The sequence below is a fragment of the Labeo rohita genome, chromosome 19 (genome assembly GCF_022985175.1).
Source record: "Labeo rohita strain BAU-BD-2019 chromosome 19, IGBB_LRoh.1.0, whole genome shotgun sequence".
Taxonomy (NCBI): Eukaryota; Metazoa; Chordata; class Actinopteri; order Cypriniformes; family Cyprinidae; genus Labeo; species Labeo rohita.
In genome coordinates, this window is record NC_066887.1 from 17,952,850 (window position 1) to 17,975,099 (window position 22,250).

The 22,250-nt window shown below is 33.4% G+C and overlaps 3 protein-coding genes across 4 annotated transcripts; 2 read left to right on the top strand and 1 right to left on the bottom strand.

Moving 5' to 3' along the window:
• The first annotated feature begins 148 nt into the window (after window positions 1-148).
• On the top strand, window positions 149-7,787 carry si:ch211-57n23.1 (uncharacterized). Of its 2 annotated transcripts, none has more exons than XM_051136196.1 (3): window positions 149-511; window positions 3,314-3,813; window positions 7,083-7,787. In XM_051136196.1, exons 2-3 carry the CDS (start codon window positions 3,320-3,322, stop codon window positions 7,222-7,224), a joined length of 636 nt encoding a protein of 211 aa, XP_050992153.1. In that variant the 5' UTR covers window positions 149-511; window positions 3,314-3,319; the 3' UTR covers window positions 7,225-7,787. The 2 variants fall into 2 exon arrangements, with proteins under 2 accessions (XP_050992153.1, XP_050992152.1); XM_051136195.1 differs by having other exon boundaries at window positions 150-511; window positions 3,298-3,813.
• Window positions 7,788-7,797: 10 nt separating this feature from the next.
• On the bottom strand, window positions 7,798-8,948 carry chrac1 (chromatin accessibility complex subunit 1). Its single transcript, XM_051136197.1, has 3 exons — window positions 8,760-8,948; window positions 8,347-8,473; window positions 7,798-8,259 (listed from the first exon to the last, which is right to left on the bottom strand). The coding sequence occupies exons 1-3, from the start codon at window positions 8,904-8,906 to the stop codon at window positions 8,180-8,182; spliced, it is 354 nt and encodes a 117-aa protein (XP_050992154.1). The 5' UTR covers window positions 8,907-8,948; the 3' UTR covers window positions 7,798-8,179.
• A 517-nt stretch (window positions 8,949-9,465) lies between these two features.
• On the top strand, window positions 9,466-21,463 carry crtc2 (CREB regulated transcription coactivator 2). The gene is made up of 14 exons (XM_051136178.1): window positions 9,466-9,810; window positions 10,867-10,968; window positions 11,075-11,167; window positions 12,479-12,540; window positions 12,696-12,764; window positions 12,942-13,042; window positions 13,384-13,454; window positions 14,272-14,315; window positions 14,395-14,597; window positions 16,248-16,699; window positions 17,955-18,710; window positions 18,792-18,848; window positions 18,972-19,116; window positions 20,563-21,463. Exons 1-14 carry the CDS (start codon window positions 9,631-9,633, stop codon window positions 20,664-20,666), a joined length of 2,439 nt encoding a protein of 812 aa, XP_050992135.1. The 5' UTR covers window positions 9,466-9,630; the 3' UTR covers window positions 20,667-21,463.
• The last annotated feature ends 787 nt before the right edge of the window (window positions 21,464-22,250 follow it).

The window sequence follows — 22,250 nt, forward strand, 5'->3', positions numbered from 1 at the left end:
CCTTCCAAAGTTGTGACTGCCTCCCTTTCTTATAAACGCCATGACTCAAACTCCGTCTCTTCTCCCCCTTCAACATCAAAAGGAAAAAAAGTCACGTTCATAGACAGGGAAACCCTGCTTAAAAAGTTTACAACGGTCGTGTCTCAAAACCTACTACACATCTGCGCAGTGTTATACAGTAGAACGTATGTTGTTCCGCGCCCAAATGCTGTCTAGATAGGCAGCTCACTAGGTATTGAGACGCGGCCTTTCTTCCAGCTGATCAAATCTCTGGCGCTGGAAGATCACATCTCAGACGTTGTTTTATTCCACTCTCACTTTTTATATACAACACCCATTGTTTATTAAGTGTATTATTGTTGTTGTTTTGTGAAAATAACTAGTCTAGTAACTAGACAAATGAACTCTGAGCTGTGAGTTGAGCTGTGAAGAGCGAGTCAGATTTTCCAATAGCTCATTTATGAGAAGCACGCGAGCTCCTTTGCTGCCTTCTGGTCTACAATAGTCTGAGGTAAGTTTATCTGAATTTTTGAATGGTTTTAATATTTTAAGGTGTCAAATGTTTTTGCTTCTTTTGTTGTGAGCTCAAAAGCAAAAACGCCGTTTTAAAGGAATTTTTCCTCATAAAGCGTTTTAGTGGAAAGGACATTTGGTACGTTTTATAAACCGCGCCAGAATTCGACTGAATCTAATGTAAAGTCAGTAGTTAGTATGTGTATTTTTAATTCGTAAATTAAAAAAAGTAGTTTATTTTATGTTTTCTTCAATAACATTAAGTTTATGAACAGTTAACTAATAAAACGTGGTGTTTCAGAACAGAGGCAACTAAGCACGTTTTGTCTTATTTACACCAAAAGTGTTACCTTAATTCTCTGGCACTATAAAATTAATCTGTTTGAGCATCACGACTAGCTCAACTTAATTTAATTACATAATAGTAATGGTTCGACCAACCTCTTTGTCTGACCATCGGGAGAATTGTTGAAGAAATGTATTTGAAAGCAATTATTATTGAGCAATTTATTGCTATAATAATTAAAGATAACGATTCATAGGGTCCTTTTAGGTCTGTTTGTTGGTGGAAACACGGTGTAGTACATTTCGCAGATGTCAGAATATTAAAACATCAAGAACAGTACAGTTAAACAACTTGTACAAGAATATTATTCTAATAGATTTTACACCTGCTGAATGCCATAACCATAATTACACTTTAATAATGTATTAAATAGAAGCAATAAAAAAAAAATAAATGTATAAATAAACACGACAACATTATTCTCTATCCGCCTTATTTTTACCGAAATTTTATGGGTCTGACTTCCGGCCTCATCTGTCCGGTTATTTTAGCTGTACGAAACAGCTTTTGCTGCTTGATATTGCAAAGTTGTGTGTCTTATCATATTATTTTAATGTAATGTATGTATGTAATGTGGTTTGTAGTGCAAACAGTTTGCTGTTCTTCTCATTATTTCCCTATAGGTCTAACCCATTAAGCTTACATCTGTTAAAAAATAAGGTGGATAGCAGGGTTTATAACAAATGACTCCCCTTTTGAAATGGCAGTATTTGTATTTTAATTAAGATTTTTAATTTACGACAGTTTTCTGAGGCCACTTGGTTGAGAACTACTACTCTATACATATAATCCAAATAATTTAAGATTCTAAATATTTCACAAACATTGTGCACAATGCCAGACAAAGATAATAATAACCTCAAGGTTGTGACCAAAAAATGTTTATTTTTATCTTTCTTTATTAAAGGGGTCATGACATGTATTTTTTTATTATTTAAATATGTTCCTTGAGATTTACTTGTAATGTTAATAAAGTTTTTTGCACACACACACAAAATAATAATAAAATAAGTAAATGTGGAAAAATGATTATTTTCAACCCTCATTCTGATTATCCTTTTTCAAGGGGTGGGTCCTTTAAAGGAGAAGTCCACTTCCAGAACAACACTTTACAGATAATGTACTCACCCCCTTGTCATCCAAGATGTTCATGTCTGTCTTTCCTCAGTCGTTTTTGAGAAAAACGTTTCAGGATTTTTCTCCATATAATGGACTTCTATGGTGCCCCGAGTTTGAACTTCCAAAATGCAGTTGAAATGTGGCTTCAAATGATCCCAAATGTGGTTGTAAACAATCCCAGCCAAGGAAGAAGAGTCTTATCTAGCGAAACGATCATCTTTTTTTTTCTTCATTTAAAAAAATACAATTTAAATACTTTTTAATTTCAAACACTCATCTTGCCTTTCTCTGCCTGAACTCTGTGTATTCTGGCTCAAGACAGTTAGGAATGTCGAAAAACTCAGATCATATCGTTTTAAAATCATCCTACATCGCTGCAGAAGTACAGACCCAGTCTTTGCAAAGTGAACATGCAAAGAAGATCAAACAACCTTAACAAAAAAGGTAACACAGCGATATAGGACGGTTTTGGAATTGATTGGTGAGATGATCAAAATAAAACGTCATTTCCAGACAAAGCATTATGAAATCATTTACTTACCGTTTGTGATGCAGCTGTAGTCAGTACCGCTGCATCTTTCAACAAATGTCTCTTTATGAATTTTCCATGACACTGTTTCGTTTACAAAACAACCTGTTTCGAACAATCCTCAGACATGATCTGGGATGCCATTAAAAATAAACTACCCACTTATTCCTTATGCTGAAATACCTCTGATATCTGTACAAAGACACGAACGAGCTGTTTAAACCAAACGCGTCAAAGCAACGTTTTTTTTTTTACTCGATTTGTCCTACTGACAGATTCAAGCATGTGGACTGTGTCAGAAAGCAAACGCACCTCTATACTGTATCCAGTGTAGACAAGCGGCAGTGATTGTAATTTCTTTTTACTTTTGACACGATGCAACACTCGTTTTCAGCATGTCAGCCGTAAAGTGACTGGACACCAGTGGGCGGAGCCTATGGTGAGAAAATGACTATTCGTCGATGTCTTGCTCTGGAGGCAGTGTTTATGCAAAAGTTTGTGCCTGGGTAACGTCATCTTGCACCTCAGAACCAAATAAGCTATTTTGGAGCTTAATTAAATAAATGCCTTGTTTTTAATGAGGATGACATTTTAAGCTATGAAACTTAAAATGCAGGATGTTTTAATGTAACAAAGGCAAATTTGATTTCTCATGTCATGACCCCTTTTAGCATTGTATTGAGATCCTTTTACATGTGTAAAAGAAATATGGGTTTGATATACTAAGCTCACATGGTGCAAGGACACTTAATTCTTTCAATACTGTTTATTGTCTGTCTAATATCATCAGTATGCTGTTGCTCCAGGACAGAATGAGAAGGACCTGTTTGTCCTGGTGCCTTTTCCTGCTGTTTGTCCGGTACCCGGCGGACAGCATAGTGACAGAGCTTGAGCTGGAGGATTCAGAACGGGACTGGGACTGGGGTTCTGGATTACAAGAACTCCTAAACAGTTTTCCAGCTGACAGTCCATTTGTCAGAGAGACGCCCGGCAGACCGGCCAACTGCACTCAGCGCTTCTGGCTGCCTCCATCCTCCCCTGTGTGCTGGGATGATATAGCAGGCCCAGAGGAGTTTGAGAAATCACGTCTTCTCGTGCTGCAGAACAGGGCGGCACTGCAGGCTGTGTCCACATCTAGTGGTCTCGAGGAAGGGGGGGCGTCCTATGATCAACAGGCCAGGGAGAACTTGCAAGGCGTCCAGGCTGACCATCTCGCTGTGGCCCAGACTGCTGATACAATGCAGAAGGTGTTCGTGGATTTGGATGAGAAGAGGAAGGAGGGGAAAGAGCATTATACCTTCTCAAGGTAATTGAATGATTTGGAATGTTTTTATGGAAGATTCAGCAGAATTTTAATATAAAGTCGCCTTTTCATTATCTCCAACAAATGACTGACCAGAAAGTCATTCACATCTGATGGTGAACAGTATGGAAGCTGCATGGAATTCTGAACATATATGGAATTTTCAGACCCATTTGAAATTCGGGTACACTGAAATATTTAAACTTTGTGACTAGAGTTAAAACTATGAGCAAAATTTGAGAATTAACAGTATGTGACCCTGGACCACAAAACCAGTCATAAGGCTTCTTTAAATTGAGTTTTATACATTAATAATATACAAGCTTGAATAAACAACTTGAATAAACAAGCTTTCCATTGACGTATGGTTTGTTATAATAGGACAATATGTGCCAGTGATACAACTATTTAAAAATCTGGAATCTGAGGGTGCAAAAAAATCAAAATATTGAGAAAATCACCTTTAAAGTTGTAAAATAAAGTTCTTAGCAATGCATATTACTAATCAAAAATTAAGTTTTGATATATTTACGGTAGGAAATTTACAAAATATACTCATAGAACATAATATTTTTTTAATATCTTAATGATTTTTGGCTTAAAATAAAAATTGATAATTTTGACCCATAAAATGTATTGGTGGCTATTGCTACGAATATACTACTTAAGACTGGTTTTGTGGTCCAGGGTCACATATGTTTGCACTAAAACGTTAATGTGTAAACACTATTTCTGTGAAATGGGCCATTATGAATATTTTAAACATATTGGCAGTGTGGATATTAGGGGTGTAACAGTACATGTGTCATAGGCGATCAATCCAGAAGGGGGCACAATGTAACATTAACGGTCACACCAGGAAAGAGCAGAAGAAGAGATGATCTATGCATCCCATCTAGTCACAACTGGGTTTATACGAATGTATGTCTGAAAGGAACTGACCGAAATGTTTCTTCTTTTCCTCTTACCTTGGAGGTAAAGCAGTGTTTATAAACGTAGCTGCTTTGTTTACAGCAATAACTAAGAAAATGCTGTATCGCTGCTGTTCCATAAGCGCCACCTGCTGTCAGAGAATAAATCTGCATTTTCATTCAGTCTGTCTGCTGTTTCTGTAAAGTCATCTCAAGTCAGAACATTCTGTTTTTGCTTTGATTCTTGAAATGATACAATCTAAATCAAATAAAAAACAACTGGTCATGTTACATGTAGGTAGCACTACTGTCTGTTGAAAATAAATGAAAAAAATACATTGCCTCCTGTACAGAATTCAAACCGTGACCCCAAAACCAAGGTACATACTGCACCATGACTTCTGTGTACCATTACACCCCTAGTGGATATATTCATACTTTTATTATTCATTAATTTTATTATGATGGAGGGTAATGTCTCCTTCATGACTAAACTGAAGGTTTTGCACGACTGCCACTATAGGATGAAATGCGACAAATAGAGTGAATAAAAATAAACATAATACATGCCCACTTGTTCAGTGGCTTTGTTTCCAAGAGTATTTTTCCAAAGGATTTAGTTTTTATTTATTTTCAGTTTTGTTAAAAGTTATAAGCTATGAGCCAAACCAACCAGCTGTGAGTTATGAACACTACAACTATGATTTGAAGTAAAGAAGTGTTTGGAAATTAGATCAAAAAATAAGATACATGACCTTAAAGAACTACAATTACTATCCACCTTATTTTTAAATGTGGAAGTAAGCCGTTTCCTGAATGTGCGAGAATTACGAGAAGAATAACAAAGCGCAGTAAATGGTAAAACTGTTTCCACTACAAACCAGTGTGTTCATAATTAAGATAATACATTAAAATAATATGGTAAGATACACCACTTTGCAATATCAAGCAGCAAAACAAGCTGTTTTGTACAGCTAAAAATAGCTGGATGGGACCGGAAACCAGACCCTGATTTCATCTCAGCCCTGTTACCCTAATCAAAAAACCCTTGTAAAATAATGTGCATTCAAGTCACTTATATCATAAGCATGTTTCTTTCACTCCTCTATAATGTTCTATTTTTGATGATTTATGAGGCGTGAAAAATGTCAATCCTGTTACCATTTTTAAAAGTGTAAATTTAAACAACTATTTATTACATTTAATATAGTCAGTATCCACAAGTAAAATCCTTTCAAAATGTGCAATATGTGTACTATTAAATGTGCAATATGTACTATTAGCTAGCAATCAGCAAATTTGTTTGACATCGTCAAACCTGTTACTTTTTAGAGTAACGGGGATGACACTGATTAGGTTTGACGCTGTTTTTAAAGATTGTCTGTGTGAAATTCAAACATTTTAAAGGTCACCCTTAGTATATTATTGAGCTAATGCATATCATTCAGTGGCATATGAGTTAATTAAATTATAGTATCTACGCTGTAAAAAACAAAAAACACAATTTGTTGAGTCAGCTTAAAATAACTTGTTACCCTGCTGCCCTAAATTTTTAAGTTCAGTCAACTCAAATAAGTTTAGTCAACCTGAAATGTTGCTGCCTTAAAATTTTAAGTTGACTGAACTCAAATATCTAAGTTGTCACTTAGTATAACTTAACATTTCAAGTTGAATAAACTTTTTTTTTTAGTTGACTGAACTTAACATTTTAAGGCAGCCGGGTAACAAATTCTTTTTTTTACAGTGGTAATGCTTGTTTCGGTAACAGGTTTGACAAAAAATACCAAAACATGAGGTAGAAAAATAGTCCTAAAATAATAAACTACATTAGCCTGAGATTGCACAATATATGTTTTGTCATTTTAAGGTGTCTTCATTTCATAGATATTTAAACATATGAAATAAACTTATTTTATTTTTCATTTTTTTCCAAGGGCAAAAGGCACAGATTTCATGGAATGACCCAGTTGAAAGTCCTGCTAGTAGTTTGTGAGTGTAGGGACATTGTATTTTTGGGAGTGGGGCACTAAGGTGTTACCTTTTTTTTTTTTAGATTGGTGGAGATTTCCTCGCAGAATCATTGGTACTGTAATTTTTCCATCAAGAATTCAACCAATAAAATTAAATTGAAACAATGCAGGCTGACAGCTTCTTCAAGAGCATAAACCATCTTTAAAAGTTTATAAGTTATCAATCCATTCCTCTGTTGAGAAAACTTACTTTCAGGAATCTGACTGTTGCACTCTGTCAGAGATAGTGGAAAGGCGGCATATGATTGCAAAATGTCAACGCAGGTTGTTTTCTTCTAAATCAAAATCAGTACATTTTGAAACACAATCAATTTTTTTCTCTTTCTTTCAGTCTGAAGGAGCGAATGGAAAACACGAAAGACTCCATTGCTAAAAAGGAGCAAGTAGCAGCACTCCTAGAGAAACATCTTGCCAATCTGGAGAGGTCTTTGAACACTATGCAACTTCGACTGGCCAAACTACTTCCCCAGTAATTTAATTTGAGCAGCACAACCTACACATGTAAAAAATTATATAATGCATGTTTTTAAGATTTGTATAACCATATATTGCATGCCAACAGCAGCCTGTAGTTCTCTTTTGGTACGTATTTTCCTCATGTTTTCCACTCTATTAAGTAAATGGGATAAATATTAGGTACCGGCAATAAAATCTATTTTTATACCTCCAGACTATAGACTGTTCCCTAAAAATGTCATGTACAACTATTTTATACTGCATTTGATATTGTTGATATAAAACAACAGTTCACTTTTAAATGTTTTTGCATGTCAGATTCTGATCACCATATTAAAAACAAGATTATAGTGAACACAATCAGCAAATGTATTTATTCAAATACAAACAAACAAACTGTTCAAGCATTTAAAAACTATACAGTACACTATATAAACTTTCAGCTGCAGTTCAGAGTCAAGTATTAATCAATGCATTTTTATCATCAGTGGTTAAAATGTTAAAGCATGGCCATGAAATATACTTCTAAAATACATTTTAAACCCTGAGAAAAACATTTGTTTAATGTGAAGACATATAAGCAAGGTCTGATTGAATGGAATGGACTGTATAGATGTTTGGAACGTCCCAAAACATACAAATCATGGTGTCGCACCGTAATAAAACACCAACTATGCATGACAAAGCACCATATATCCTGGTTTCTGGTTCTCACAGTGCTTCAGTTGTGAATCTGCAGTGGCTGCTGGATATTTTGACACACAGCATAGTGTAAGTGGGTGCTAAAACATACAGGCTACTAAGTAAAAACATGTACATTACTTCTCTGAAACAACAGAGGTGTAGAAGTACAACTCTTTGGGTGAAATGTCCTGGTTTGTAAGATAATGTCCTATGATTTTTATCAGCTGTTTTAGTGAGGAAGTGGTCAGGACCAGTTCACAGTGATTTCCTCCGACTGGCTATATATCACTACAGGTTGTCATCGTCTTTTTCCATTTCTTCCAGTGACTTCAGATAGTCTCTGGCCAAGATTTTCTTAGGAAGGATATCTAAAAATAGAAAAGACAAAACTGTTTACACACCAGTTGATTTAGTTCGAATAGTGTTTGTCATCATCACAAATGACCAGGACTCACCAGTTAAAAACTGAAATGTTTCCGTCTCCTCTGCTGCATTGGCCAGATCACTGTATGACAATGTGTTTGTGTCTTTACCTGAACCATTTTTATATGAGGACAAAGCCAAGTGCTGGACAAAAAGCTCCTATACGGAAATGATGAAAAAGTCACACATTCATATAATTATAAGCCAGTGATGTAAGTTACAAAAATACTGTCGGAGACGTGTGAGTGTGACTATCTTGTTTTTAAATAAACAAAAAGAACTATTAAAACTATGCACTTTCGTTTTGCTATTATTTTTGAGAAATAAAAAAGCTGACATCCCAGATGTTTTTAGTGAATAAAACCAAAACACCTTTTCAACTAAAGTAACTAAATAAAGCAGATAACCTGGCAACTGCCCACTGATTAATAACATATCAAATTACCGTTGCTTTTGTTGTCAAGAAAAGAGCGTCCTGGTTAATACAAGACACATCAGGAGAACTTTTCATGATTAATCGCACCCTCGACATAGGCAGAGACACATTTTTACTGTTTGTAGCAACTTTCTCCTCCATGTTTTTTTCAGACATGTTCTGTTAGCAGCCGCTTAAGCGTAACGGAAGTAAATGCACAGACTTTCGAAAAGACGTCACTGGAAGACGGTCACGTGGGAGTTGTAGTTTTATGACGAATCGTTTGTAGTCCTTCCTTCGAAAATTTTAGATTTTTCATCAGTATATCAAAAAGAAGTTTGAAATCGTGATTAAATAATTTGTATATATATATATATATAATATATATATAAAAAAAACATGTTTTGAGGGAGGAATTAAAATAAGAAATAAAATTTCATATCGTTCATATGTTGATATATTAATGTAACAAAAATATCAAGCTTGATTTATGTTTTGAATAGCTTTATACTTGAATAGCTTTATACTATACTATACTTTATACTTAAATAGCTTTATAGTGTATATTTTTTATAAACTTTTCATTTCAATACTAGTGTTTCAAATTTTTTAAATTTTTTTTTAATGCGACAAAAATGCAAGCTGTCCGCATAGTAGTTGTTACAATTGGCCATAAACTACGTTTCCCAAAATACCAGAGTTGTTTTTTTCCTTCTCGACAGTAGTTGGGCGTGTGCACTTTACAGATAACGAATGAGCTTGGCAACGATGTTTACTACAGCGTTCAGGACTACATTACCCACAATGCACTGCTCACCGTTGTCAAAAGTCTTGCTTTCTTGGGTCACTTATCGAACTCTGGCCGTGTCAGGCAGCTTACTTTCTCTTATTTGACGGAATAATGCATTTGTCAGGTGCTGGCCTCGGGGAAATAGGGCACGGGCAGGGGCCCGGAGCAGGACCAGCGCCTGGAAGCTGCAATCCGCGTAAATTCAGCGAGAAAATCGCCCTGCACAATCAGCGACAGGCTGAAGACACAGCCGCTTTCCGAGAGGTTATGATGGACGTTACTTCCATCAGGGTGAGTCTAACACAATACAGGATATGTCAGACTTATTTACGACAGTTGTCATACATTTGACCTGGAGTTTCCCGTTATATGTGTTCGAAGCGGAAGGGAGTGCTAAAACTTTCAAATGTTATTTGCCTTATTATTGTCTGTTTTATTGATTCCAGACAACTGGACAGCTTTGGGTACAGCTATTGGCTTTTCTTGAGAAGTGCGATGTCAGAAACAAAAAACCAATAAACGTAAACAAAACTTTGTAATAAACACTGAAAACAGTTAGCGAATGGCTCACTTGCTACATATCAACCCCGTTTTCTCCAGCATGTGTATTCACTCGTGCAAGCCGTTACTAAAAAAATAATATCAATAAAAGTGTGTATTTTATAACTGGACAGAACTTTAACTACTGATTTGCTCCATAAGATCCAAAGGAAAGCTGCAAAGAATAAAGAAATAATAATCTACAAATAATGGTTTGATATAATCTTGAAGCTCTGCAATTGCATAATGTGAATCAATTAGTTACTTATTAAAATAGGGCTCTGTTTACATGTGATCATGACTTGTATGGGACCACATTCTTCATAGACCCTTAAAAATAGTATATGTACTAAATATGGTACTTGTAACTGAATTATCTTTTTTTTTTTTCAGACATCTGAATTAAACAGTTCTGGCCATGTAACTCTATACAACAGCTGTTTAATAAGATGCTCACATGAAAATACTATTATTTATGTTTTTTATATGTTTTTTTTTTTTTAATCAGAGGTACGTCATAAATGTGTTGGGATTAAATAGAACTTTTACCATCTGTATATGGACTTGTGATTCAGCAGGTCCACATGGATTATGTCAACGCACATAAATAGCTTTGCCAGTCACTCATCTAGAGTCTGTTTCACATCAGTGCTGCAGAATGAGGGATCTGTAAATCCCAGGTACAATGTCTGTTTTACATTATGATGCAACAGGCATTTGTTTCCCTGAGGGAAAAGCAGTCTGGGAAAGAGTGAGATGAGATTTGTGTGTAAGTCAGTGTTGGATAGCTATTATTGTTTTCCTCAGGTTCAGGCTGAGAGGATACGGCAAACCAGAGACATGGTCCCGTACTATGGAGGGTCGCTGCCAAACGTCAATCAGATCTCAAGATGCTCCACAGAGACCCAGGTGTGGGATTTTGATTGTTATTGAGTAGTATTATCCTATTCTTTTAAATAAAGGAGACTTTTTGTTAGAATGAATTTGATTTGCTTTGCTTTTCTTCTATCTACAGTACCCAAGTTATCTCACCCAGCAGCTCCTAGAGGCAGATGAAGAGTACAGAGACGTCCAGCCCACTCCTCTTGGCAGACTGCACAGGAGACACGTATCCCCACTTTAGAAAAAGCTGATAGTCTTACAGATTCATGTTTATAGTAGTATGAAAGGATTGTTGCTAGGGCTGCACGATTGTGACAGAAATCATAATTGACGATTATTCCCTTGAATTTGTAATTGCAAGTATTAATTACGATTATCGCAATTTACATTAAATTATGTTTTGAATAGCTTTATACCACTGTTTAAAGCAACCGCATTTTTATATATAGTTGTTTCTTTAAATATAAAAAAGTAAAAATTAAAAGTGAAAACAATGAGAAAAAACCTGTAGGAAACAAATAAGATAACCTGTAGGAAAAATACACACTCTCTCTCTCTCACACACACACACACATCTTAAGAAAGCAGAATAATGTAAGTGGATTTTTTTTTTAATTGTGCCTTTGAACATAATTCAAACATAACACATAATTGTGGCATCTGTAATTGTAATCACGAGTAGAAATTTAATTAATTGTGCAGCCCTAATTATTCCAACTCCACAACTCTAATCTATATAATTGATAACTGGTGTTGATTAATAAATGAAAATAAATGTGTGCTTAAACAGTGATTGCATACAAAAAACAGCTGTTTAGTGTTTAAAATTTATGATTTGCAGGGCAGAAAAAGACATGCAAATATCTGCAGTGAATATATATTTTTTCTTGTTATGCTTTATGCTTTTCATTTAACTGCATTGTAATTTTTTTGGAACCACTGGTACACTAGTAGGTATATTACTGATCAATTTGATTTGGGGTTAGTATGATTTTTTTTTTTACACAGAAATTAATGCTTTAACTCAACAATTTCTGTGATCTGTAAAGACATCTAGAATATTACAAAAGATTTATATTTCAATTAAATCCAGCGTATTTCAGCCTTCTGTTGATCAAATAATCCTAAAAAAAAATATCAGTTTCCACAAAAATATTAAGCAGCATGACTTTTTATATTGATTAACATTGATAATAAGAAGAAATGTTTCTTGAACACCAAATCAACACTGGAGACTGGAGTAATAGCTGCTGAAAATTCAGCTTTGCAACCACAGGAAATCAATTACATTTTGAAATATATTAAAATAGAAAACTTGTAGTGAAATTTCACAATATTACTGTTCTAACCATGTTTTCAAAAAAATAAATGCAGTCTTGGTGAGCAATAGCTAGACATCTTTCAAAAAAAAATAAAAAATCTTACTAACCCTAAAATTTTGAACACTAATAATGATTTAAAATGCTTACACAGTAATCATGAACAGTTGTAGAATTCATGAAAATTTGTTGGTTGAAGCCTTAACTTCATTTTACAGTTTGATAGTGCTCCCTATCTCTCTACCCACCTTTCTCCTCCTCGAGGTCCAACCTGGAGAAGGTACGATTATAAAGTGGACCACAATCACCACATTTCATTTAGGTGCTAAACAATCATGTCATTTACATAATAAAGTCACCATCAGATGTAATGTTGAACTCACTGAGCTTTCGTTTGTGCCAGTACTTTAATGAAATGTTGCTTATGTTCACCAGAAACTGGTCCAGTTGTTCTGCCACTGAGAAGAGCCAGATGGTCCGTCTTCCTCTGACAGCTCTTAATAGGTAATCAGAACTCATGAGTGTTCAGACTGCTGATCCAAGATCAGCTCTTGTGCATATACAACCATTGTATTCATTAAACCCATTGATCTTCCTAATTATGGGATGAGCATTCTTATTCTGCAAGGTTTAGGGAATCAGGTTTCACCCATTCCTTTCTAATTCTGTTTATCCTCACAGAACCAACTCAGACTCAGCCCTCCACACCAGTGTGCGAAACACCCAGTTGCATGGCCACCCGAAATCTGTCCAAACCCTGAACCCCCAATCCAGACACCATGGTGAGTTTAACTGTTGTAATGCTGCATTTTAATAAATAGGCATAAATGCATTTTAAAATATGTTTAAATTAAAACAGTTCATTTGTAATAATATTTCCAAATTTTTACTGTACTTTGCTTTTATTTTTCTGTATTTATCAAATCAATGATTTGGTAGAAAAATGTTTACAAAACCCAAACGTTTGAAAGGTAGTGTAAGTGCAGTCATAAAGTTTATGAACTGCAAATCAGTCAGTAAACTTTACATGTTGATAAGATTGTTTCAGATAATAAGATAATATGAACATTTGGTATTTTGTCTTAAATGACTTGCTTATTTTAAATTAAACTGATTCTTTAAGGGTTTGCACATCCAGCACCACTAATTGAAGAAAATATTCAAGAGGAGACACAATCTCCCAAACTGAAGAAGGTATTTATTCTGCTTTATCTATATTGTAGTAATAAATTGTTGGTAAAGGGATAGTTCACCCATTTACTCACCCTCAAGCCATAGGTGTATATGACATCCAAGGTGTTAAAAACTACTAAAAAAAAAGTCTTGGCTCTTCCAAGCTTTATAATGGGAGTGAATGGCTGTTGATTTCTTTAAAGTCCATAAAGTCCATCGACCTGTCATAATAAAATACTCAACATGGCTCCGGAGGTTAATAAAGGCCTTCTGAAAAGATTTGATGTGTTTGTTTAAAAAAAAAAACTGATAAACCGTAATCTCTAGCTTTCACTATCTGTCATATGTGATTTCATGAGAAAGTGGCGTTCTAGCGGATGAATGTTGGACGTAGGCGGTGTGAGATCTGTTGAGAATATGCTAGGGTTGCAAGAACTGAGTTTTGTTTACAGCAATGGAAAACCAGTCTATTCTCTGACATTTTTCATGACAAATCCTTATTTTGTACTTTTAATTTGTTACTTCCACTTTTGTTACCTACGTCTGCGCGTATGACAGTTAGCGGAAGCTAAAGATTACAATTAAAAATGTTTTAAATATGGATATTTTTCTTACACTAATGCATCAAATGACTTCAGAAGGCCTTTATTAACCCCCTGGAGTCATGTGGAGTTTTTTATGATGGATGGCTTCGCTTAATTGGACTTAACAATCTCACTTTGGATGGCTTGAGGGTGAGCAAATCATGGGTTAATTTTCATTTTTGGGTGAACTATCCCTTTAAACACTTTATTTGGTAAAGCAAGGCTCATAATCTCAATTGTGTCTTCTTTCATAGTTATCCTCAATAGCAACATCAGGATGTGAAACAGCTGTTGTTCAGTAAGTTCCTTTTCAGTCATAGTCATTAAGCTGTCTCAGTTTTTATCCTTTAAACAATCTTTATTTGCTTTCTCTCCAGCAACTTCCCATTGCCCGATCAGCAGTTGTCGTCCCTCCCTGTCCCATCAGCCCTCAGTACGAGCGGCTCTCTTCCAGACCTCTCCAGTCTACACCTGCCTTCTCCTCTTCCTGTAGGCCAGGATTCAGAGCCTCACAGCGGTGCAGAACAACTGAACAACATTTCGATGCACCCCAACATTATGGCTGACTTTAACTTACCAGGTATGTTTCAGAATCTGCCATTGTTTGAAATATACTAATGCAGAAGAGTTTTCACTTTTTGATGCCTAGGACCCCCAAATATGATAATCACTTTCCAGTGGACTTTCCATCCTATAATATATATATATATATATATATATATATATATATATATATATATATATAAAAAGCAGCTGTGTATTTTCATGTATAAAGATACGTTTGTACTGTGAGAAAAAAAGAAACTTCTTCTTTTTATTTGCAAATAATAAAACAATTTTTTAGTTTAAAGTTTAGTTGACGATAATATAATACATAATACATGTAAAAATGTTTTTACACAATTCGGCTGCAAATTTTAATATTAACTTGACAGTCATCTTGCAGTTTCTGCACCAGTGTTGTTATTGTTACCTAAAACTAATAACATTTTTGTCAATTGAAATTAAAATGAAATAAATTAAATATAATAAAATAAATAAATAAATAAAATGTAATTATTCAATAAAACTTAACCTTAAAAACTGGAATGAGAATTAGAAATGTTGCCTTGTCAACTGCCTGAAATAAATGTTTAAGTACTAAAATTGCTAAAACTAAAACAGAAAAATAAACTAATTAAAGCTAAAAAGAAATTTAAAAATTAATAAAAATGACAAAATCACATACCAAAATTACTAGGCAAGGACCGCCTCCCTCATTTCCATGTTGAACACGGAAAAGTAATAAGAAACAAATTAATAAATAAATCATTAAAAAAATAATAAATGTGGAAATAAATAAGTATTAAAAAACAAATAAACGCATGAATATAAAAATAAAAACAAATAAATAAATAATTTAAATAAATGCAAAAATAAATGAAAGAATAAGTAAATAAAAGTTACAAATAATAAAAATAAATACAGGGAATAATACCTAAAGAAAAATCGTAATAAAAAAATAAATTCAGGATTAAATTTTATTAAAAATGAACTATATTTGTTTGTTTATCTATCTATCGATCTATCTATCGATCTATCTATCTAATTTTAAATTTTTTGCAGGTTTGGTCCTCCATAAAGCAAACTAAAAAAATAAAACTTAATATAATATAATATAAATCCTAAAAAAATAAAAAATAAATATATATATATATATATATATATATACATAAAACTGAAATAAAAATAAAATAATGCTAAATAGAAATATTAAAAAACAACTATAACTAAAAAGAACTCTGAAAATAAAAAATTAAATATAAATTCAAATATCTATAATAATTATTTAAATATTTCATATTCTTCTGCCTTATTGTTATAGGCATATATATATATATATATATATATATATAAAACCTTAACATAAAGGTAAAAGTTTATTTAAGTAGTAATAAATTTAATTAATAACATGTAATTATATATATTTATAATACCAAAATAACACTGCCCTTGGCCCCAGTTTGAAAAGCCTTGCATCAATGCAAAATGCTTAGAAAAATCGGTAAATGACAAATATATGGACCAGACCAAGAAAAATTTGCCAATATTTGTGATTTTGAATGAATATTGTGTAAAACTAGTTTGTATTATACAGCACACTTGAAATGTCTAAGAACACACTTAAAATCTGGAATTCAAAATGTTTTAGCATTTTGTAATAGTAAAGTTTCCAATTTCATTTTTTTAGGTCTGTCATCATCTCTTCAGGCATCTTTAAGTAACCCTTTGCTCCAGTCTTCACTCAGCAATCCTAACATCCAGACCTGTCTGAGCAGCCACTCCCTGCCCAGCTCTCTCAGCTCCGCTTCTTTGCGCCTGTCACTTAGCAACTCTTCCCTGCAGTCATCGCTCAGCAACCAGTCCCTGCAGTCCTCCCTTAGCAGCTCTTCACTGAGTAACCAGTCCATCCAATCGTCTGCCAGCCGCTGCAGCCACAGCAGTGGAATCGGCGGATCTCGCTCTTGCTCCTCGTCTTCTCTGTCTGGTTCTCCACGTGTAACTGGCCACACCCATGCCACTACGTCCCGCAAGAGAACCCAGCTCAGCCCACTCATTGTGCCCAATGGTGGAGAGTCCCGCTGGCAGCATCCAAAGCAGTTCTCACCCACAGTGTCTCCAACCATGTCTTCTGTATCCCAGGCAAGATATGAACATTTTTGGTAATCATGTTTGCAAAAAGGGTTTCCGCAGATTCCTTTAGTTCTAGTATAAAGTCATTTACTATATATAATGATTCATGACGCAACAAAAGAAGGCAGAAAAAATACTAAATATATAAATAATTATTATATATATTTGAATCAGCTTTTATTTTTTCATTTTCAGTTTTCATTTTAGTTTGTTTTTTAATATTTCTGATTATCGTTAATTTGTCGCTAATTATCGTTTTTTTTTTAAGTTTAAATTTCAATATAAAGTAATTTAATATATGTAATGTAATATAACAATAAGGCAGAAGAATATGAAATATTTAAATAATTATTATAGATATTTGAATTTATATTTAATTTTTTATTTTCAGAGTTCTTTTTAGTTATAGTTGTTTTTTAATATTTCTATTTAGCATTATTTTATTTTTATTTCAGTTTTAGTATCAAGACAACAATCAGATATTATCTAATATTATTTTATTGTTATTGATCTAATATTTTATTTTTTAGCTTTATTTAAATTGCTAAATGTGATTTTTAATATTTTATATTATATAAAAATTCTGTTATATATATATTTATATTGTACACACACACATATTTGTGTTAAAAATAGCTGTTTTTTAATATTTCTATTTAGCATTAATATATTCAGTTTTAGTAACTTACTAAGGCAACATTTTCATTTCTAATTTTTATTTTTATTTTAATTTCTTTATTATTATTATTATTTTATGAATATATTGTTTAATATTGTTTAATATTTATTTATATTTATAATATTTATTAAGGTTATTTTTAATATTTAATATCTGTTATAAAAAATAAAAGCTAATTCAAATATATATAATAATTATTTTAATATTTTATATTCTTGTGATTTTTATATAATACACACACAGACACACTAGCTGTGTTTTCTTTTTTTTTTAAATTGTTATTAATTTATTTTTATTTCAGTTTTAGACTTAGCAAGGCAACGTTTTCATTTCTTTTTTTTTCATTATTATGCATCTAATATTTAATATATTTTTTAATATATAAATTTTTTTATTTATTTTAGTTTTAGTTAATAAAACTGCTTTAAATGCTGTAGTTTGTCAATACGATTTTCTTGATTGGCATTAAAAGGGCATGCAAAAGTGCAGATACCCTAAATCAACTTTCTTCCTGGTCATAATTTCTGATTTTATTACTTGTTTGATATTGTTCAGTTTCTAATATACACTGAATATTTCACACAGGCTTCTCTCCTCAACCCTAACAAAGTTCATAAGGACACAAAGCCACCAGCATATCCCTGCTCTCAACACCTCAGATCTGCTCCTCCACTGTCCCATCAGCCAATGCGCCAGTATTTCCAGCCAGAAGCACAGCATCAGTCAATCCCAGAGATGGAACAATGGAGTCAAGATGAGCACCAGTCACAACATCAACAACCACATACTCAGACACAACAACACCACGCTCACAAACACAGTCGGCCCCTGCACCATCCTTCACAGCCACACGCTAAATATCATCAGCAGTTACTGTATCCTTCCCAAACTCACCAACCACATATTTCTCTGCAAGCACTTACCCAGCAGCAACAACAACAACAACAACAACAACAACAACATCAACAACAACAACATCAACAACAACTGTACACACAGTTCCAGCCTCATCAGATGCCTGAGGAGCAGTACCAGTGTCAGAGTCAGTGGCAGATGCCATGCCAAGAGGGCCAGTACCAAAATCAGCAGCTACATCAACCTATAACTTTCCCATCACCAGGTCAAGAGAAAAACTGGAAAGATATAACAGGCCCACGTAGCTTGCAACATGCACAAATGAAACGCAGACACTGTATGCAGATGCCAGAAGAAACAAAACCACTATCTAAGGTCGCTGTCCACGAGACTCAAGGAAAGGAATCAAAGGTCCCTCATTATAAGGAAAGTGAAGTAACTGGAGCAAATCCAGATTTACAGGATAAAGGTTTTGAACTGAACAAGGTGAGCCCTGTTTGCATTAGCACATCTAAGCCAGACTTAATGATTATAGTTACAAAAATAAACATTATTTTTTGGTTACAGGAATCGTATGTTGGCTTACATCTTACCCCTAGCCAGGCAAAGGCCCTTTCCCAGCAGGTACATTGTTTATTTCATGAATCATCATTTTATATTGAACATGTCTTGGCTGTATGGTTTGATGCTGTGCAGAGCCTCTGCGGTTCTGACTGACTTATGTTCAACTGTTTATCCTTTGTGCAGCTTGGAGTGCTTCAAAAAGAGCCTCTAGGTGGCAGTAGAGTGTCAGATCTTAACTGTGAAGCTGCAGAAAGCAAGGAACAGCTAGCACAGAATCAAAGCTACAGTGCTGGAGAGACACAAAATATGTTCAACATCAACTTATCCGGTAAGATCTGTATCAGCAGCCAGTTTAACCATGTAAACTTGATATATGACACAATAGTCTGAAAAAAGTTTAAAATCAGTACGATTTTTAATGTTTTTAAAAGAAGACTTTTATGCTCATCAAAGCTGTGTTTATTTGACTAAAAATGCAGAAAAAAACAGTAATGTTGTGAAATATTATTGCAATTTAAAATAGTGGTTTTCTATTTTAATATACTTTAAAATAGAATTTATTCCTGTGATGCAAAGCTGAATTTTCAGCATCATTAGTCATTTTAGTGTCATATGATCCTTCAGAAATCATTCTAATATGCTGATTTTTTTATCAGTGTTGGAAACAGTTGTACTGCTTTTTATTTATTTATTTATTTATTTTTAAATGTGATATGGTTATAGGATTCTTTGAAGAATAAAACAACATTTATTTAAAATAGAAATTGTTGTGTTAAATTGATAAAAAGTGATAGTAAAGACTTATATTGTTAGAAAAGATTTCTATCTTAAATATATGCTGTTCCTTTTAACTTTTTATTCATCAATGAATGCTGAAAAAAGTATCAAAGGTTTAAAAATAAAATTAAGCAGCACAACTGTTTCCAACGTTGATAATAAATCAGCATATTAGAATGATTTCTGAAGGCTCGTGTGACACTGAAGACTGGAGTAATGGCTGATGAAAATTCAGCTTTGCATCACAGAAATAAATTCTATTTTAAAGTATATTAAAACAGAAAACTGTTATTATGAATTGCAATAATATTTCATAATATTACTTGTTTTTCTGTATTTTTGATCAAATAAATGGAACTTTGATGAATATAAGAGTATTCTTTAAAAAAAAAAAACATACTGATCACAAACTTCTGAACGGCAGGGTTTTTAATAAATTTGATACATTATGCTTTTTATGGAGCTCATGTACTGTTATGCATTAAAAAGATAATTAAGAGATACATATAACAAAAAGCATTCCTCAAAAGCTTAATGTGTAATATTTCATACTCAAATTTGAGTATGATTTTTGATGTAGAGATAATTATCGATTTTTCTTTTATGCCAAAAATCATAAGGATATTAAGTAAAGATCATGTTCTATGAATTTATTTTGTAAATCTCCCACCATAAATATATCAAAACTTAATTTTTGATTAGTAATATGATTTGCTAAGAACTTAATTTGGACAACTGTAAAGGCAATTTTCTCAATTTTTATTTATTTATTTTTTTGCATCCTCAGATTCCAGATTTTCAAATAGTTGTATCTCGGCCAAATATTGTCCTATCCTGACAAACCAATCTTTCAGATGATATATAAAGCCTAATTTTAAAAAATTGACCCTTATGACTGGTTTTATGGTCCAGGGTCACATATGTATATTCTCCTATCATTCACTTCAGTTTCTCACCAATTGATGTTTTTCCATGTTTTTTTTTTTTTTTTTGTCAGATCCATCATCCTGGCTGGACCAGGATATATCAAGTCTGCCGGACTCTGTTTTGGAGTTTGATCTAGAAACGTTCGGCCTGGACAGCAACTTGGGTTGGCCATGAATGTAAAAAAAGTGATATGTGTGTTATTATGACACATCTGTTTTAACAAGTACCCTTTTAAGAGAATATTTTTTTGCCAATGGAACTGAAATATAATTCTTAGGGTCAAATAGAATGTAAACTATAAATTGGCTTAAAGGTTCTTTAAGGGAACACAGAGGTCCTAAATAGCAGGTCTATGTGCCTTAATATGCATTTTTGGTTATATATTATTATAAATAGAATGAATAGATTATGTACAGATACATGAAGTCAAGTCATGTAAGAGGAAATGTATATTTTAACATTTCATAGCATAGAATAACTGGTATATTATGGAAATGTAAGAAAATATGGCTAGTTTAGGGCCAACTTGTCTTGATGTTAAAATTAAAGATAGTAACATTTTTAAGATTTTACTCTTTAACATTTAGATCAAAACTAATTATGCATAACTCAGACTTACAGATTTCGTATCCATTTGTTTGCATGTTATAGTCTTTTGTTATAGTGTGACTGGGGTCATTTTTGTGACTTCTTGTAACTGACTGTTGACAGCTACCTTTGAATTTCCATATCGTTTTGTTGCAGTTTCATCTTTCATAATTATTCATAATGCATTTTTTTCATATTGATTTTGCTTTATCACTCTCTGGTAGAGGTCATGTTGTTTTTCAGTATTTGTCTTCAATGTGAAAACAAAAATATTTTCAGTATGCATATTGAAATACATTTACATTTCTGACAGAATTAATAACAATATGAACAGAAATGCCATCTGTAAATTCCAGAAGTATTGCAATTAAAAGTGGACTAATACCTCTAAGCACAAGTGTGACTTCTTTATTATTGCAGGTTTACAATGACACTAATTCATTCAAGTCCCCCAAAATGGCTGGTTGTCCATGTAAGACAAATGCGCGAGAAGACAGGATAATGCAGAGATTCTCAATAGGGAATCGGTTCAACACTGCAGCTGGAATTGCTTGCCATTCAGTGGTAAACAGGGAAAGGATCTGTCTCAGCATGTTTAAGAAAAGTCAGACTGAAAATGCACTCTGCAGTGACCAAACCTTTCATCAGCAGAAAGAATCAAAAGGCTAAGCTCACCTTTGCTGAGGAGCATGTTGTGTGGAGAGAGAACTATTCCAAACTTCACTTTATTGATGAGAGCAAGTTTAATTTATTTGGCTCTGATGGGAAACATTTTGTTCAAACTGAGAAAAGACTGACACCCACGTGCAGGGCGTAAAACTAACTTTTTGCCACACCTGCCAATGGCCGGTGACGTGATAAAATTTACCGGCCAAAATGTTTTTGTTACCGGCCATGAAACGCTTTGTTGCAAAAACAGGCAGTTATTACTACTACAATGACTAAACATATTTACAATGTTTTTAATTTGTCCTGCTACTGGTGTCTCTATTAAATGCATTTCCCTTCATTACCTATTAATTATAGCAACTCAATATTACAGTATAATTGAAAGCTATTATTTTTTATTTTAAGGCTTTTAGGAAATATATAACTTTTAATTTAAGTGATTTTAAAACAATCTTCACATAAACTATAAATTGTAAATACATAAACCATACAGATTAATCT

What these genes read in the sequence shown, in the direction of transcription:
- crtc2 (XM_051136178.1), top strand. Translation starts at nt 9,631, where the DNA reads ATGCATTTGTCAGGTGCTGGCCTCGGGGAAATAGGGCACGGGCAGGGG. An exon ending in CCTCTGACAGCTCTTAATAG is followed by an intron (nt 12,765 to 12,941) that starts GTAATCAGAACT and finishes TTATCCTCACAG; the next exon opens with AACCAACTCAGACTCAGCCC. An exon ending in AATCTCCCAAACTGAAGAAG is followed by an intron (nt 13,455 to 14,271) that starts GTATTTATTCTG and finishes CTTCTTTCATAG; the next exon opens with TTATCCTCAATAGCAACATC.
- chrac1 (XM_051136197.1), bottom strand. Translation starts at nt 8,906, where the DNA reads ATGTCTGAAAAAAACATGGAGGAGAAAGTTGCTACAAACAGTAAAAAT. An exon ending in TCTTGACAACAAAAGCAACG is followed by an intron (nt 8,474 to 8,759) that starts GTAATTTGATAT and finishes ATTTCCGTATAG; the next exon opens with GAGCTTTTTGTCCAGCACTT. An exon ending in AACATTTCAGTTTTTAACTG is followed by an intron (nt 8,260 to 8,346) that starts GTGAGTCCTGGT and finishes TTCTATTTTTAG; the next exon opens with ATATCCTTCCTAAGAAAATC.
- si:ch211-57n23.1 (XM_051136195.1), top strand. Translation starts at nt 3,299, where the DNA reads ATGCTGTTGCTCCAGGACAGAATGAGAAGGACCTGTTTGTCCTGGTGC. An exon ending in GAGCATTATACCTTCTCAAG is followed by an intron (nt 3,814 to 7,082) that starts GTAATTGAATGA and finishes TCTTTCTTTCAG; the next exon opens with TCTGAAGGAGCGAATGGAAA.